This window comes from Lissotriton vulgaris, chromosome 1_1 (assembly GCF_964263255.1).
Source record: "Lissotriton vulgaris chromosome 1_1, aLisVul1.2, whole genome shotgun sequence".
NCBI lineage: Eukaryota > Metazoa > Chordata > Amphibia > Caudata > Salamandridae > Lissotriton > Lissotriton vulgaris.
The window spans coordinates 116,904,859-116,922,826 of record NC_141685.1 but is presented as its reverse complement, the minus strand read 5'-3'; the positions used below and the strand labels follow the sequence as shown (position 1 = coordinate 116,922,826).

The 17,968-nt window shown below is 44.8% G+C and overlaps 1 protein-coding gene across 1 annotated transcript; it reads right to left on the bottom strand.

Moving 5' to 3' along the window:
* Positions 1-640: 640 nt before the first annotated feature.
* On the bottom strand, positions 641-5,653 carry LOC147737686 (uncharacterized). The gene has a single exon (XM_086924861.1). It carries the CDS (start codon positions 5,651-5,653, stop codon positions 2,483-2,485), a length of 3,171 nt encoding a protein of 1,056 aa, XP_086780987.1. The 3' UTR covers positions 641-2,482.
* Between the last annotated feature and the right edge of the window lie 12,315 nt (positions 5,654-17,968).

The following is a 17,968-nucleotide window of genomic DNA, read 5'->3' as shown; positions in this document are numbered from 1 at the left end:
GTGCATATAAGTAGAATGTTGACTTCTGATTTTCAATAAGAAGTAGATAAAGGGAATTTAAGAATAAAGTTTTAGACAAAAGGAATTATACGTCCAGGTATAATAATTGTCTCCTCCTAAGATGTGTACTATGTACAGGAATCCGAGATGTAATGGGGGGATAGATACTCGGATAAACTAAATAGACGAATTATCGCAGTGCAATCTGTATACAGAATAATATCATTCTGAATGACGGTAGGATAAAATTGTCAATGCCAGTAACTAAATAATCGTAGTCAACAGCAGTATACACAGGCACTATACAGATAATTTTTACAACATACAAGTGCTATTTACAACATGTAATGATATTATATACAGTGTTCATTTCTTTACAATCGTTATTTCTAGAATTGAGTATTTACAAAGTCAGTTCAGCATTCTAGTGTAAACATGGATCGAATAGTTATACAGATATTCACAATCAAGACCATCTCTGGTAGCGGTATAGAGTATTTATCCATACTAGATCTAATCCCATGTAGAAGACCGTTCAATTTTGAAGCCATTGATTTTAGTGTTGGCTAGGTAGGCCGACTACATGATAGCATCAGACCACTGTATTTCTGAGTTAAGACCATTAGATACAGTATTGAACATGAATATATGATAGACTTCCCGCTTTTTGCGCACTTTGTCACAGCAGAGCCCTGCCGTTGGTATGATTTTTTCCAGTATAAACCACTTAGCATCTTCTGGAGAGTGATTGTGTTCTACAAAATGTGATACCAGTGGCGCTGAATTTTTTTTTGTGCGTATTGCAGATCTATGTTCTGTTAGGCGAGTGTTCAGGGATCTGGAAGTTTCCCCAACGTAGGCTTTCTCGCATGGACATAACAGGAGATATATCAAGTTCTTGGTTTTACAATTGTTTATACCATGGGTGCCACAGTAATGCCATTGTAAGATATTGAATTGTCCTCTATGCATTGGGCACATGACTTGCATCCGCCACATTTAAAGTTTCCATGTATGGGGCGAGAGTAAAAAATGCCACGTTGTAGTATTGGTTTAGGGGGGGGCATCCTCGACCGTACTACAATATCCCTGATGTTCTTGTTCTTTCTATACGCGAACATGGGTTTTTGTATTTTATCTGATTGTGTCCTGTTTATGTTGAGCAGATACCAGTGAGAACTGATAATTTGCCTAATTTGGTCATTGAGGACAGAATGTCTTGTGACAAAAATGAGATTATTTTTCGCAGGTTCAGTTTCCTTTGATAGCAGATATTGGCGATCAAAGAAATGTGCTCTCTTATATGCATCCCGAATGACTCGATGTGGGTAGCCTCGGTTTTTAAATTTGATTTTCATATCTTCACTACGAGTGTCGTAATCGCTGATTTTAGTGCAATTACGACGAAGTCGTAGGAATTGTCCAAATGGGATTGCATTTTTTTGTTTCAGAGGGTGGAAGCTACTGTGATGTAATATTGTATTTCGCGCTGTGGGCTTAGTATAGAGATCTACATAGAGTGCATAGTTTTCATGTTTCAGTTTGATATCTAGAAATTCAATTTCTACATTGCTGTGGTGTGCAGTAAACACTAGATTCTCATCGCATAGATTGAGCCATTGTGTAAATTCTGATAAGGAATTTTGATCACTGTCCCATATAAAAATAATATCATCTATATAGCGTGACCATTGTATCACTGATTAAAAAAAAGGAGCTTCTTCTTTGAAGATGAATTGGTGTTCTCCACTGCCATCTGATTGATTATTGATAATTGGTAATTGGGAAGGGGCTAATTGGTAAGAATAGCCCCATAGTTTTATGGTAATGTAATAATATTTTGATTCCTTCAGTTATAAGGCCCGTGGCACGAGCTGATCCATCAACCGATACCAGAGTGTTAAAGATGCAGTAAACGATACTCAAAAACAAGGTATATGCTCTTTTATATCTAAAAATAGGTTATTTCTTGAACACTTGTGCTTCGCTTTAGTTAATCACATATACTGCAGTGGCATTTGTTAATAGTAATACCTACATTTTACCAATGAAGTTTCTCATCTCCAGAGCCCTGACAACATGTCAACTCTGGGTGTGTTTGGTTTATAGGTTTTATCATTAATCCGACATGTTAGCTGAAAATATCGTTGTTAGTCCCAGTATTGTTCAGTGTTGCTTTTACAGATAGTGTGATCAGGTGTGATTGAATGGTTTTCTTTGTATCTCTTCTTCACCAAATAAAAATCAACAATTTTTCTTTTCTTTTAGTCCACATTGTACTTGCCTCCCACTGTGTATCCTGGTACATCATGTCGCTTTGCTATGTGTACGGAAGTGAACAATCACTGAAAACAAACACTTTTATAATTCTGCAAATACTGTTATCTGTATTCCTTCTTTACTGCTAGTCGGTGTTTTATCATCTGGCATTTCAATGTCCCACATAATTTGAATTAAAATCTTTTTCCGTAATTCATTCCTCTCACAATAACTGCACTGTTCTGCTCTTGTCTATGTCCTCAGATAGGTCAATATTATTTTTGATGTTCTTAAGTTCTTTGCGGAGTCTCTGTGTTCGCTGATGTGTTAGGAGGTTTGATAAATGACTAAAGTTCTTCCCACATTCACTGCTGTTGAATAGTTTTTCCCCCATGTGTGTTTGCTGATGACGTTTAAGGTGTGATAACTGACTAAAGCACTTTGTACATTCAAAGCACTTGAATGGTTTTTCTCCTGTGTGTGTTCGCTGATGTCTTTGTAGTCCTGATAACTGACTAAAGCTCTTGACACATTCATTGCACTTGAATGGTTTTTCTCCTGTGTGAGTTTGCTGATGAATCCTTAATGCCGAAGAGCTGCGAAAACTACTGTCACATTCACTACAATGATAGGGTTTTTCCCCTGTGTGTGTTCGCTGATGTGTTTGGAGGCTTGATAAGTGACTAAAGCTCGTCCCACATTCATTGCACTTGAATGGTTTTTCTCCTGTGTGTGTTCGCTGATGTCTTTGTAGTCCTGATAACTGACTAAAGCTCTTGACACATTCATTGCACTTGAATGGTTTTTCTCCTGTGTGAGTTTGCTGATGAATCTTTAATGCCGAAGAGCCGCGAAAACTACTGTCACATTCACTACAATGATAGGGTTTTTCCCCTGTGTGTGTTCGCTGATGTGTTTGGAGGCTTGATAAGTGACTAAAGCTCTTCCCACATTCACTGCAGTTGAATGGTTTTTCCCCTGTGTGTGTTCTCTGATGTCTTTGTAGCCCTGATAATTGACTAAAGCTCTTGACACATTCATTGCACTTGAATGGTTTTTCTCCTGTATGAGTTCGCTGATGAATCCTTAATGCTGAAGAGCTGCGAAAACTACTGTCACATTCACTACAAGGATAGGGTTTTTCCCCTGTGTGTGTTCGCTGATGTGTTTGGAGGCTTGATAAGTACCTAAAGCTCTTCCCACATTCACTGCAGTTGAATGGTTTTTCCCCTGTGTGTGTTCTCTGATGACTTTGTAGCACTGATAATTGACTAAAGCTCTTTAAACATTCATTGCACTTGAATGGTTTTTCTCCTGTGTGAGTTCTCTGATGATACCCTAATGCTGAAGAGCTGCTAAAACTACTGTCACATTCACTACAATGATAGGGTTTTTCCCCTGTGTGTGTTCGCTGATGACGTTGTAGATGTGATAACAGACTAAAGCTCTTTAGACATTCATTGCACTTGAATGGTTTTTCCCCTGTGTGTGTTCGCTGATGACTTTGTAGATGTGATAATCGGCTAAAGCTCTTCAGACATTCACTGCACTTTAATGTTTTTTTTCCTGTGTGAGTTCGCTGATGATACCTTAGTGCTGAAGAGCCGTGAAAACTACTGTCACATTCACTACAATGATAGGGATTCTCCCCTGTGTGTGTTCGCTGATGTGTTTGGAGGTTTGATAAGTGACTAAAGCTCTTCCCACATTCATTGCAGTTGAATCGTTTTTCTCCTGTGTGTGTTCGCTGATGTCTTTGTAGCACTGATAATTGACTAAAGCTCTTGACACATTCATTGCACTTGAATGGTTTTTCTCCTGTGTGAGTTCGCTGATGAATCCTTAATGCTGAAGCGCCGCGAAAACTACTGTCACATTCACTACAATGATAGGGTTTTTCCCCTGTGTGTGTTCGTTGATGTGTTTGGAGGTTTGATAAGTGACTAAAGCTCTTCCCACATTCACTGCAGTTGAATGGTTTCTCCCCTGTGTGTGTTCGCTGATGACCTTTTAGCACTGATAATTGACTAAAGCTCTTCCCACATTCACTGCACCTGAATGGTTTTTCCCCTGTGTGTGTTCGCTGATGACTTTTTAGGTCTGATAACTGACTAAAGCACCTTGCACATTCACTGCACTTGAATGGTTTTTGCCCTGTGTGTGTTCGCTGATGGCTGTGTAGCACTGATAATCGACTAAAGCTCTTTAGACATGCATTGCACTTGAATGGTTTTTCTCCTGTGTGAGTTCGCTGATGATACCTTAATGCTGAAGAGCCGTGAAAACTACTGTCACATTCACTACAATGATAGGGTTTTTCCCCTGTGTGTGTTCGCTGATGTGTTTGGAGAGTTGATAAGTGACTAAAGCACTTTGCACAGTCACTGCACTTGAATGGCTTTTCCCCTGTGTGTGTTCGCTGATGAATCCTTAATGTTGAGTAACGAGTAAAAATGCTTTCACATTCATTGCAATGGTATGGTTTTTCCCCTGTGTGTGTTCGCTGATGTGTTTGCAGATTTTCTAATCGATTACAGCTCGTCCCACAATCACTGCACTGGTATGGTTTTTCCTCAGAGTGTGTTCGCTGATGTCTTTGTAGGTGATCTAATCGACTAAAGCTCTTCCCACATTCACTGCATTTAAATGGCTTTTCTCCTGTGTGTGTTCGCAGATGATTTTGTAGGTGTGATGACTTACTGAAGCACTTTGCACATTTACTGCACTTGAATCTTTTTTCTCCTATGTGGTTCCACAGATGGCTTTGTAGGTGTGACGAGAAAGTAAAACACTTTGCACATTCACTGCACTTGAATGGCTTTTCCCTTGTGTGTGTTTCTTGATGTCTTCGTAGGTTTGATAATCGACTAAAGCTCTTCCCACATTTACTGCACTTGAATGGCTTTTCCCTTGTGTGTGTTTGCTGATGTGTTTTGAGGTTTGATAACCGACTAAAGCTATTGACACATTCATTGCACTTGAATGGTTTTCCTCCTGTGTGCGTTCGCTGATGAATCCATAATGCTGAAGAGTAACTAAAACTGCGGTCACATTCACTACAATGATAGGGTTTTTCCCCCGTGTGTGTTCGCTGATGACTTTGTAGCTTTGATATTCGACTAAAGCTCTTCACACATTCACTGCATTTAAATGACTTTTCCCCTGTGTGTGTTTGATTATGTCTTTGAAGGTGTGATAACTGACTAAAGCACTTTACACATTCATTGCACTTGACTGGTTTTTGTCCTGTGTTTGTGTGCTGATGAAGCTTGAGTAGTGATGACAAACTAAAGCTCTTGCTGCATGTGTATGATTCTTCTTTCTTGGTTAGTCTCTGTGGGTCGGGTATATATTTGTCTACATCCCATGACTGTATTTCCTGATGGGCCAACATGGCTGTTAAAGCACTTGTGTTATTCTCACACACTTTATATGTGTGCAGTATTTTGCACGTTTTGTTTCTGTTTTAACAATAAAATACAATAGCCACCAAATATTTTCCACACTCCTAATACATAGAATGTGTCTTTGTAGGCGATTGTGCCTTTAGATTGGATTATGGCTATGCATGCTTGCAGGTAAAGATGTATCTTCTTTCGGGCCGGTGCAAATTTGGACAGTCTGTTGTATTGTAGATAGAAGAGCCCCTCTTTCCATTACCCGTCAGTTGTCTGGCTCCGCACTGTTGTGCTTTTCGCTTGTTACTGTGGTTTGGCCAGAAAGAGTTTACAATTCACCTAGAGCACGGAATGATGGCTTGTCTTTATTTTAGAAAATAGAGCACTGAGGTAATCATATCATACCAATCCCATGATCAAAGTTAGTATTTAACACTTGTTTATACAGGAGGCAGGTTGTTATTGTTGTTGCCCTAATTTTCCTAAGGTCATTTATTCGTCTTTTGGCGTGGAGGTGCACAGCTCAGTCTCTTACAATCACTGAACCGCCCTTGATGCTTCATCCGGGATCTGTCAGTTTGTGTGCAGGTTCCTCTGCCGCCGACTGCGCTGATGTTTTCCTGAATACTGTAGCTCAATATTACTGCTATTATTGAAGATTTACAGCATTCGCTTCTTTATTGATGGTCAATTCATACATTCAAGGCTTGTTTTCTGTTGGATGTAAAGATATTTAAAATTACTAAATTGAAACAAAATGGAATGAGAACGTATAATATGTAACTTGTTGTAAAAGACATTTCTGGGGAGATTTACCAAATCTCCACGCAATGCAGCACAGGCCTCCCCCTGCGAGGCTGTGCTGCATGACAGGGAGGGAGCAGGAGAGCCCCATATTTTCAAAGATATGGCTCTCTCCTTACCTCTCCCTTGCGCCAGCACTGATTACAGCAGCCCTGCGCCATGCAAACACCTTAGCACCAGAGCGCTAGGGTGTGTGTGTGTGTGTGAGAGTCCAGCATAGGTTTTGTACAGGAAGGACACCCTTCTTGTACAAAATACTATGCCTAGACATGAGGGAAACCTTTTCTAATTTTGCATGTATGTTGCACAGTGCACTACGCATGCAAAGTCAGAAAAGGAAGGAGAAATTAAAGCCTCTCTCCTTCCAAGCGCCTAGTTTAAAAGGTTGCCGTTTTCTCACGCTAAACCAAATCTACTGTATTTGATAAATTGAGTTTAGCATGAGAAACAATGGGTGGTTGCATGGGAACCCCCAAGCCCCACCATCGGCAGGACCACATGGTGCAAAGTAACGTGAAGCAGTGCCATGCCATGCTTCACATTACATTTACGTTATTTGCTGGAAAGAAAATTAGGAAAAAAAGATTTTGCACTGTTTTGTGCCACTTTTGTGACGCAAACATGACGCAAAATCTTAGTAAATCGCCCCCTTCTTCTTTACTGCCTTTGTAACGTAGTAGGGAATATTTCATCATACACAGATATTTAACTAAAAGTTCTGGTGATCAGGTGACATCTTATTAATGTCTGAAAATGAGGTGATTTAACAGTGTTCACAGAGTAACTTAGCAAAGTAAGGGCGCTCACGAAGCACCCAAGTGCTTAAGGTTTTGCTTAAGATAGATGCATACAGTCAAGATTTCATTTTTTTTAAAGATATCTTTTCATTATTAACAAACAAAAGAAAATCGCGTTGGGAGTACATGATCATACATTTCTCTACAAAGTCTGGGTCGTCTCACATTCAGGATAGAATTACAAAATAAAATAAGTTCTTGGGATCAAAGGGAATAATGAGTGTCCAAGTCTCGTCGTCTGGCCGGGGGAGTACAAATATCATCACGGTAAGCATTCCAGGCCCCCCAAACCTTACCTCACTTTTCGGGGCAAACCCAAGCAATATAAACTGCACGCTCTCAAAACATACACCAGTCCAGATCCTGGGTCCATTTGGTACGCTGAGGCGACAGACTGGCTCCCCAAAGTTGTGCAATATTACGCTTCGCAATCATATATGCTAACGAGACCCATTGTTTCAAATATTGATTCAAATCTGTGGGCTCCCAGATGTTTAAAAGGCATCTCCGGGCTTCCGGTTGTATCTCACACCCCAATACTTCCTCCATGACAGTATGTATGGCTCGCCAATACCTCTGGACATTCTCACAGTGCCACAGGATGTGCATAAATGTAGCCACCTCACCACAGCCTCTCTTACAATCACCACTCGATACCCATCCCATGCGTACCAGACCCGGCCCAGTGACATATGACCTGAGAAGAATCTTCAACTGTACCAATCTGAGCCTCATCTGAATCGCCACCACTCTGGGGGAAGACACCGCTTCAATCCAGTCTTCATCATCTATTTCTAGCCCATCTGCTCCCCCAGCTGCTCTAACACTACCCAACGGATCGTCCATGTTGTTGATCAATTTCCTATAAATCAAGGAGATTTTTTTCTCGGGGATGTGGCCGTCTAACACTCGGTCCTCCAGAGGGGAGGCCTCCGGGAGATCTTCATCCTGAGATATATGGGCAACGAGGGCATGCCTAACCTGCATGTAACGGAAATATTTGTTTTGATGAAGCTGGTATTGTAGTCGGAGGGCCTCGAAGGTCTGTACACCTCCGAGCCCCCAAATATCCTTAATCTGGCTGATCCCCATGAGTTCCCACTTATCGAACCCTTTAGTGGTCCACAAACTCCCCAGTTTCGCTGAGCTAAACAGGGGGGTAGCCAAAGTCAACTTCCCTTCCCAACCTAGGCTCCTAGTGGTAGAATGCCAGACCCGCCCCGCGTGCGCCGTAGGCCCGGCAAGTGCGAACTTCCCGGACTTAGCATACAGAGCCCTGAGGATGTCTCCATCCGGCGGCTGGCTGCGATCCGTAGCATACCCCGCATCACTGGGTATGCCGTAGACCATCTGATTGATGGCCGCCAGATGTGAAGCCCAATAATATTTCTTCAGATCTGGGAGCCCAATTCCTCCATCATACCATGAGAGAGTGAGCTTAGTAAACGCTATACGGGGCCTACCATCCCAAAGAAGCAATCTCTGAAGGGCCTCTATCTCTCGGAAATGTTTACTGGGCACTGGGTCCATAGTATTTTGAAGCACATAAATAAAACGCGGCAAGGCCATCATTTTGAATAAGACTGCACTACCCAGAAGCGACAATGGTAGCATCTTCCATCTTTCCACATCCCTGCGGAGCCGAACTAGTGGTGGAAACAAGTTCTCAGTATAGCGCCTCTTAGGGTCCAATGCAATATAAATACTGAGGTATTTGAATCCTACCATTTCAATCTGTAAGGGACAGGTTTGTGGAATCACTGGTGGATCGCCCGACAACACCAACATCAAAGATTTTGCCCAATTAATGGCAAATCCCGAATATTTACCGAACGCCTCCAATATATCCAGAAAGACGATCAAAGAAGCTCTAGGCGTGGTAAGATACAGGAGGATATCGTCTGCATAAAGCGAGATTTTATCCTCCCATTCCGGCGACCACCGCAGTCCACGAATCGATCGGTCCCACCTGACCCAAGCCGCTAAAGGTTCCAAAGCTAACGCAAAGAGGAGAGGGGACAGCGGGCACCCCTGTCTCCTGCCCCTTTCCAGTTCAAAATTCACTGATTTGCAATTGTTAACGACCACTCTGGCCAAAGGGGCCGCATACAACAATCGAACCCACCCAATGAACTCAGGGCTGAAGCCCAACTTCGCCAATACCGACAACAAGTAAGCCCACTCTACCCGATCAAAAGCCATGGTGGCATCTAGGGACACCAACACAGCCGGCTGCAGCAGATCACGGGACCAACCCAGGACTCCGTGAAGTCTCCTAAGATTTAAAGCGGTGTTTCGATGCGGCATGAAGCCCGACTGATCCGGGTGCACCAGCGTAGTGATTACCTTAACAAGTGTAATAGCTAGCACCTTGGCCAGAATCTTAGGTTCGGCATTAAGGAGTGAAATGGGCCTATAGGAGGAGGGAGATGTCCGGGGCTTACCCACTTTGTGTATTACCACGACATTTGCTATCCTCTGGTCGTATGGAAGTTGCCCTATCTTCTTACTCTCCAGGAACATTGCTCGAATTTGCGGGGCGCTTTTCTGGGCATTCAGTTTATACAACTCAATCGGCACCCCGTTAGGACCTGTCGCCTTCCCAGAGTTTATGCTCTTGATTGCCTGCACGATCTCATCATTTGTAATGGGAGAGTCAATATACTGCCGATGCTCATCAGATAATCGGGGCATAACGATATCCCTAATCATGTCCGCATGCTCAGCTTCTGTAAATCCGTTGGTGGAAGAGTAAACACCCTGATAGTATGAAGAAAAAGAGTCTGCAATATCCTGAGGATCAGTAATGCTATCAGGTCCAACACCCTCCAACTCCGGCACCAACCGAGAGGCACGCTCACCGCGCTCCAACCAAGCAATAAGCTTACCAGCCCTGTCTCCATGTTCATATACCCTGCTCTGAACATCATTATGCTGCGTAACCGCACATTCCCTAGAAATGCCGTTATATTCATCCTGCTTAAGTCTCAACTGGTGCTGATCCTCCACTGACGCTGCCTCAGCCACTCGCTTCTCCAAAGCTATAACTTCAGCTTTTACTCTATTAACATCGGCTAGGCGCTGTTTCTTTTTCCCTGCGATTAAAGACAGGACCTCCCCCCGAAGCACCACCTTATAGGCATCCCATAAAGATTGCGCCAAGTCAACAGTGCCAGCATTATTTTGGAAATACTGCTCCGAGACCTTATGTATCTCTTTCCTAATTACCGGTTCTTTTAAGTGCCAAGCATTAATGGGTGCGACTCTGCCGACGGCAGGCTGCCCCACTTCAACCCGCAACAAGACGGAGGAGTGATCAGAGACGCCCCTTCCCAAGTGCCGAGCCTCCCTAGCAGTGTCCGCCATGGCAGCAGGCAGCAGTATGTAATCCAACCTGGACATAGTGTTGTGTGCCGCAGAGACATGCGTGAAGTTTTTCAGAGCTTATTGCGTACTCTCCAACAATCTACTAGACCCAACGATTCCATAAAATCATGCAGCCATTTCTGCAGCTTAGGGAGGACCCTTGGGGGAGAGCGATCCATACTACCATCTACCACTGAGTTGAAATCCCCTCCCAACACAAGGAGGCCAAGCGGCAAGGTTAGAAATACAGCAGTCAAATCCTTGAAGGTATCAGATTGGAGGCCCGGGGGCACATATATGGAAAGTAAGGTGACCGCCTTGCCCCCGACTTTCCCGGAGACCCCTACATATCTGCCCCTCTGATCGGACCATGTGGCCTGAATCTCAAGAGGAAAGGAATTCTTCACCAAAATGCCAACCCCCCTAGAGCCTGTTGTAAAACCCACGTGAGCGACCAGTTTATAGCCCCCTCTATGCAGGGCCATGCAACAATTACCCACCAAGTGCGTCTCCTGCAACAGCGCAACATCCTGGAAGTGGCACCTAAACAGCTGGCTAACCATACCCCTCTTCATCTAGTCCCCTAACCCATTGACATTCCAGCTCAGCACTCGTATCCCCGACTCCCGGTCAATGCAAGACATTTATCCCACACCACCACATCGTAATGCAGAATCAATCCCCAATGCGAGTCAAAACAAAACTGAAACTTAACATGCCTAGAAAACAACCCTCCCGGAAATCCCTCCCCTCCACCCTGCACCCCTGCATAAGGACTATGCCCAAACCCAACTCACAGTGTGCCTGTCGCCCCACCCAACAGAGACAGATAAAAGTAGGAAGAGGAGGTGCCCGCCGCCTAGCTGCTCACCCCTCCTCCCAGATGATTCCCACCCGAGAGATATTCAATGTTGGCATTTCTTTCCAAGTACACTTAACAATACCCACCCTCCCAATGTCAAATGATCTGATCAGTCCCTGTTACTAAGGTCTTTTATTCCTGCTCCTGTCGCTCAACTTCTGCCTCCTGGCGCCGCTCTTCTTCTCTGTCCACCATTACAGTGTCCAACCAGTCCGACGCCACCTCAGGTTTATCATAGAACCAGGCCTTCCCGTCCTTTTCAACCCGCAGCTTTGCTGGAAAAAGCATAGAATATCTCAAACCTTTGTCCCTAAGCCTCCTCTTAACTGGGAGAAAGTTCTGTTGTAGTCTCTGCACGGCTTGGGTGAAGTCGGGGAAAAAAGAAAGGGTAGTATTCTCATAGCGAAGCGGGTCAGCCGCCCGTGACGCCTGTAAAATCACATCTCGATCACGGAAGTTCAGCACCCTTGCAATCATCGGCGAAGGGGGCGCCCGGCCTCGGCGGGCCTCCTGGCACTCTATGTGCCCGTTCAACAGTAAAAACGTTACTGAGGCCCTTAGGTTTGAGGTGATTCAAGACAATGTCCTCCACAAAAAAGTCAGGTGTACGACCTTCCGCCTTTTCCGGTATTCCAAGAATACGGGCGTTGTTGCCAATTGCACCCTTCATAGTCATCCAGCCTGCGACGGGTCTCCTCTCGCGCTGCCTGTAAGGCCCGAACTTCCCTTTGCATCTCCGCCACATCATCCACCAGGCTAGACGTCTTTATATCGAGCGACTTGACTTTTTCACTTGTTTTGGCATGGTCTGCCCGTACCAAATTGAACTCAAGCTTCACAGTGTCCAACTTGTTATCCAAAGAGTCCATTTTTGCCACCATCGAGGATTCAACCTTTGTTTATGGCTGCCATGACGCCTTTCAGTGTGGGTTCTGTCCCCTCACCTGGGAATCGCTTCCGAGCGAAGGGGAGTGTCTCTGTTCCACCGGAGAGCCTTTGGGCTGTGTATACCTGTCCAGCCTATTCGTTTGGACGTTTTTCAGCCCTCTCCCGGTTCTAGAGGGGGCCTTTTCAGTCTCCGCTTTTGACGCCATGAAGGTTGCAATAAATGGCCTCTGCTTCCTTCCCGGTGTCACGTGACTTCGCACCTCGAGCAACACTTCACACCTCTCCCATGCCAATAGGCCTTACTCAGCAATAGTCACACTGAGTAGGTCTTCCCAGCTCACCACAACCCCTCGGCAAGAAACAACTGTTGGTGCCGACTTCCGTGCCATGCTGGAACTTCCGCTCGTCACAGCCGCTGTTGTTGCATTAGCGCACAGGCATCCCCCTCACCGCAAACTTTGGCGAAACACTCGACAACACTTCTACGAGGCAAACTACCAGAGACTGATTTACCCAGAATGCCAGGGGCGAACCTTGCTTGATAGGTGAGCGGTGTGCTCCCAGACCTGCTGTTTCTTCAAATGGACTCCCATGAGTCATGGAGCTGACGAGCTCGTGGTTGATGCCCTGCGCGCCAGTGAGCGGTACCAGACCTGAGACGATTTTGGCAACCTATTCAGCAAACCCCTAAAACTAGTCTGTAATCTCTACTGACGAAGGTTAATGAACCTGAAACACTGGTGTCTAGAGATCAGCACCATCTGCGCCAACTTTGGCGAAACACTCGACAACACTTCTACAAGGCAAACTACCAGAGACTGCATTACCCAGAATGCCATAGGCGAACCTTGCTTGATAGGTGAGCGGTGTGCTCCCAGACCTGCTGTTTATCCCCCTCACCGCAGCCCGTGGCTCTGACGACATTAAGGTCCAAATCTTCAGATCATGACCAGGGGGGTAGAATTCGCCGTTTCGATCTGAAATTATGCAAGGGAGCAGTTCTTTCGTTCCCCTGTCGAAATTCGTTCTCAGGTGTCAGGATAAAGAGCAGGATAGACGAAAGGAGGAGCGGGTCCTACGGAACTACGCGATCACGCGGCCATCTTGGTCCCGTGCTTGGCTCCTCCCCCCAAGATTTCATTTAAACAACAATAGAGTTTAGAAAAAGAGATGGCTCAGGCGGGGCTGCAACATTTCCAGTAACTCTTTACGAAGTATACAACAAAAGTAACTCCATTCACACACTTCTCATTTCTTTCCTATTGACTTAAGGTCATCTCAAATACCAACTCCTGCCTTTACCTCGCTGTTCATAAGTCACCTTTGAAACTTTCAACAGCTCCCTTGGTTCAAGCATTTATGGTTTCGTCTAACCTGGAAGATTGGAACATTATTGTGGTTTGAGGGGCGTTTGCTATCGCCATAACATCTGTCCATCTCCCTGAAACTAGTGCAGCTTATAGCACCCGGTTCTGGCCCTGAAAAACAACTTTAAAAAGCAAGTTATTTGTTTTTTCTAGAGTAGATAAAGTTCTGTAAGATGCAGCTCCTTCAGGGGGTTTTGTGTAAAACAAAGCGAGGGGTTTACTGTAAGGCCCATCCTAAACATTATAAGCGCAGATAAGGCAAATAAACATTGATTCATATAATTTAATATTCAACGATATCAGTCATTTAGTACTTATAGAGAATCCATCACAACCACTAATTTACCTGACCTAACCCTGCATCAGATGTGTGCATATTACTCTTTTTCTCCCTTTTCCACCATTACATGGCATTTGCCCTTATGTTGTCCGTTTGGGGCCCTGGATGCCACTTTGTGACTGGATGGGCATTTGGCAAAGCGGGAAGAGGTGTCAGTTATCCACAGGTGATGCGACATTTCTACCTTTCCCTATTTCTCATATTCAAGTTTACCTAATTTCCTGTCCTTCAGCCCCCCTACTGCCCTCTGGCTGTGCACTCACTCTGTGGGGTTCATCAGAAGTCAGATAATTACCTGATAGTTACAAGGCCATGGATCTCACTTCTTCTAGAACACTTATTGCAGACATAGGGCCTAGTTAGGTGTATGTCCAATGGATTATTGCCTCAAAACTAGGGGTGGGTGACAAATTCCGCTCTGCCGGCGGAGCTCGCAAAGTTTTGCCCAATCCGTTCCATAAAACTCCACAAAGTGATGCAGAACAGAGTTTTTTTCTCAAGCGGTTCACCAAAGGTAAGGTGACGAGCGCTTGTGAGAAAATATAACGCGCTAGACCTCCTCCTGGTGAGATTTCTCATTGCGGGAGGTCGTGGCAGGTCGCGACCACTCGAGTGTAGAAATCTGCCATTCTCGTTGATGAAGTTGCCACTCGATTAGAATGTCAATTCGAGCGGCAGAAAGCAGCAGCGCCCTCTGGCACGACGCGTAGTGCCGTTCGTGCTGATTTTACAGTGCGGGACAAAATCCTGGAGCAAAAAATCAGTAAGAGTGGGGCAACTTAGAAACTCTGCCACTTGCGGAAGTCCCCAGAGTGCAGCGGGGTTTCCCTGTCACTTCGTGGAGTTCAGCTGAGTATAACTCTGCAAACTACTCCAAGGCCTAATCAAAACGTGACAGACATCCTGTCTGCCTTATTATAATTGCCACAGGATGTAATGCATTTTTAATGGGGCGGGCAGGATACCTGTCACATTTGTGATGGAATAAACCATCCGCTGAAATCTAAATAAGGCCTTTGGTGTACATTGTGTCCAGTGTGGCTAGCTGGGCTTGAAGGATCTTGTAGTTTGCTGGATTAGGTACCCCTAGGTGCTTAAAGTGCTTCTGGCTATTTGCGCGCTCTGCTGCAGTTTAGCATTACACTTTGGTGTTTTTTAAAGCTCAATTCCCGATAATTTGTATCTTGGTTGTAATTTTAGTTATTGACCCCTGATTTTCATTAGTGACAACCCGTGCTCAGTCCTGCCCCTACATCGCTGACTCGCACGATAATACTTGAAACTCACCGCTATTTGAGCGGGTCCCTGGCCGGTGTAGCTGCTGCCTAGCCGCCATCTTGGGGGAAGAAAGTGCCGTTTTCGGGCGCCATCTTACGAGCGCTCTAGTGCTCCGGCACTCCTTAGATTTGGTGCTTGGCTGACTATCTTGCCAGTATTGCACTTTTAAAGTGACAGAGGCAGTTGAAACTAGAAATAAGCTCGAGACCGAACTGAAAATGGCATTAGTAAACTGCCGCTCTTTGCCGAAGCATGCCACTGAAATCTCCCTTTTATCGTGCAGTATGGCTATAGACATCCTATTTGTCACTGAAACATGGCTAGGTCCAAACTCTGCTCCCGATATTGTCCATGCCTTACCACCTGGATATTTAATCCAACATAAGGATAGAGTATCCAAAGTCGGAGGAGGGGTCGCCATTCTTTACAAGGATAATATAGGCTGTCGGGTGTCAGATACATCGATCCCAGACTGTGAAAGTGTATGTTTTTCCATCTCGCTAACCCCAGAAACCTCCTTCTCAGGACTTCTGATATATCGCCCTCCTGGCCCTTTGGGTCGGTTTCATGAAAGACTATCCGAAACAGCAATGGATCTGGCCAGTAATGTTTCCAATTTCATGGTGCTGGGGGACATGAATCTTCATTTTAATAGCTTATCAGATTCTACTGCTTTAAATTTGACGAAAGATCTAGGGACCTATGATTTGATTCAGAAAATTCAACTTTCTACCCACTCTAAAGGGAATCTCTTTGATCCCATTTTCTCGAACATCCCAGGCTTAATTACAAACGACCCCTATTCAATCCTGTGGTCGGACCATTTGGTAATTCCTTTTACTTGGAAAGTGCTCTGCCCCAGCCCGACTACTTCCTCCCATAGAGCTTTTGCCAGACGTTGGCCCAAATTGGAGCTCCACGAATGGTCAAAAATTTTGAGGAAGACTGAACCATTTGAAAACGGGGATATAGATACAGCAAACAGGGAGTTCAATCAATGGATAGAACAGTCTTTAGATAGTGTGCTTCCAAAAAAACAAACAGTTAAAAAGAAAGGCTCCCTCAACCAACCTTGGTTTAATTCGGACCTCAGGGCTCTTAAACAAGATTGTAAACAGGAGAAGAGGCAATGGCGGAGAGACTTTGATCCGGTGAAGAAAAATAAGTATAGAGCTGAAATAAAGAATTATAAATTCACTCTAACTACTGCTAAATCAACTTTCTACGCAAACAAAATTGAGACCGCCGCCAATGCCCAGAGAGAGATGTTCAGAATTGTTAAGTCGCTGCTAAATGTCCCGGATCCGCCGCCTAGTTCGGATGAACCAGGCACCCACTGTGAAGATCTGGCTAATTGTTTTGCCACTAAAATTCAAAACATTCTCACTCTGCGCCCCCCTGCATCCTCTGTTGAACCCCCCTCCCTGTCCTTTTTTCTAACTCAAACCACCCTTCCTCAGCTTTCCTCATTCTCTCCTCTTGAGGAAGAACTTCTGCCCCCTCTTCTGAATGCTATAAAGAGTGGTTTGCCACTTGATCCTGCCCCAATGAACATCCTAAAATTAGTCCTTCCAGTCATCAGTAAATCTATTGTCAACTTGGTGAATTCTTCTATAGAGACAGGTACGGTCCCGAGAGAGTGGAAAGTGGCTATGGTTAAGGCCTTGATAAAAAAACCTTCCCTTGACCCAGGCGATTTTTCCAACTATCGTCCCATCTCCCAGCTCCCGGGTATCAGTAAATTGACTGAAAAGTTCATCAACCAGCAACTTGCCTCTTTCTTGAAATCGCACAATTTGCTTCATCCTTCTCAAATGGGGTTCAGAAGAGGGCAGGGAACCGAAACAGCTTTGTTGAAGGTGGTCGAGTAATCCAGGAGGATTTTGGACGCAGGTGGCAGTGCGGCCATTATCCTCCTGGACCTCAGTGCCGCCTTTGATACGGTTAATCACCATATCCTCCTATCTCGCCTTAACAACATTGGAGTCACGGGCAAGGCCCTAAGGTGGCTTGAATCCTTCCTCAGAGATAGGTTCTTCAAGGTGTTTGAGGAGAACAGTTGTTCCCATCCGGTACCGTTGCAGTGTGGGGTGCCGCAGGGCTCCTCCCTCAGCCCCACGCTGTTTAACGTGTACATGGCACCTCTGGCGGAGATAGTGGCCCCTTTTGGGATTCAATTGGTAAACTACACTGACGACACCCAGCTGGTGGTTTCCTTGAATCAGGCAGACTGCCCTTCCACGAACTTGTGTAACTATTTAGAAGCGGTCGCAAGTTGGATGGATCAGTCCCATCTTAAACTGAATGGTGGAAAGACAGAGCTGATGTTACTGGGCAGAGGGGGCCACATTTGATAATTCTCTATCCTGGCCTCACTGTATGGGTCATGGCCCTATTCCAAAATCAGAGAATAAGAGTTTGGGTTTTTGGCTTGATGCATAACTGTTGTTTAGACCCCAGGCAAGGAGAACAGCGGCCACCTGCTTCGGCCTACTAAAGACTATCCGCAAGATTCTACCTCAATTGCCAGAAACATCTAAAAAAATCTTATTCTAGTCATTAATTTTCTCTACAATAGATTACGGCAACGCTATCTATCTAGGAGATCC

Bases quoted from the DNA above. Each gene is read 5' to 3' on its own strand.
- LOC147737686 (XM_086924861.1), bottom strand. From the start codon at position 5,653: ATGTTGGCCCATCAGGAAATACAGTCATGGGATGTAGACAAATATATA.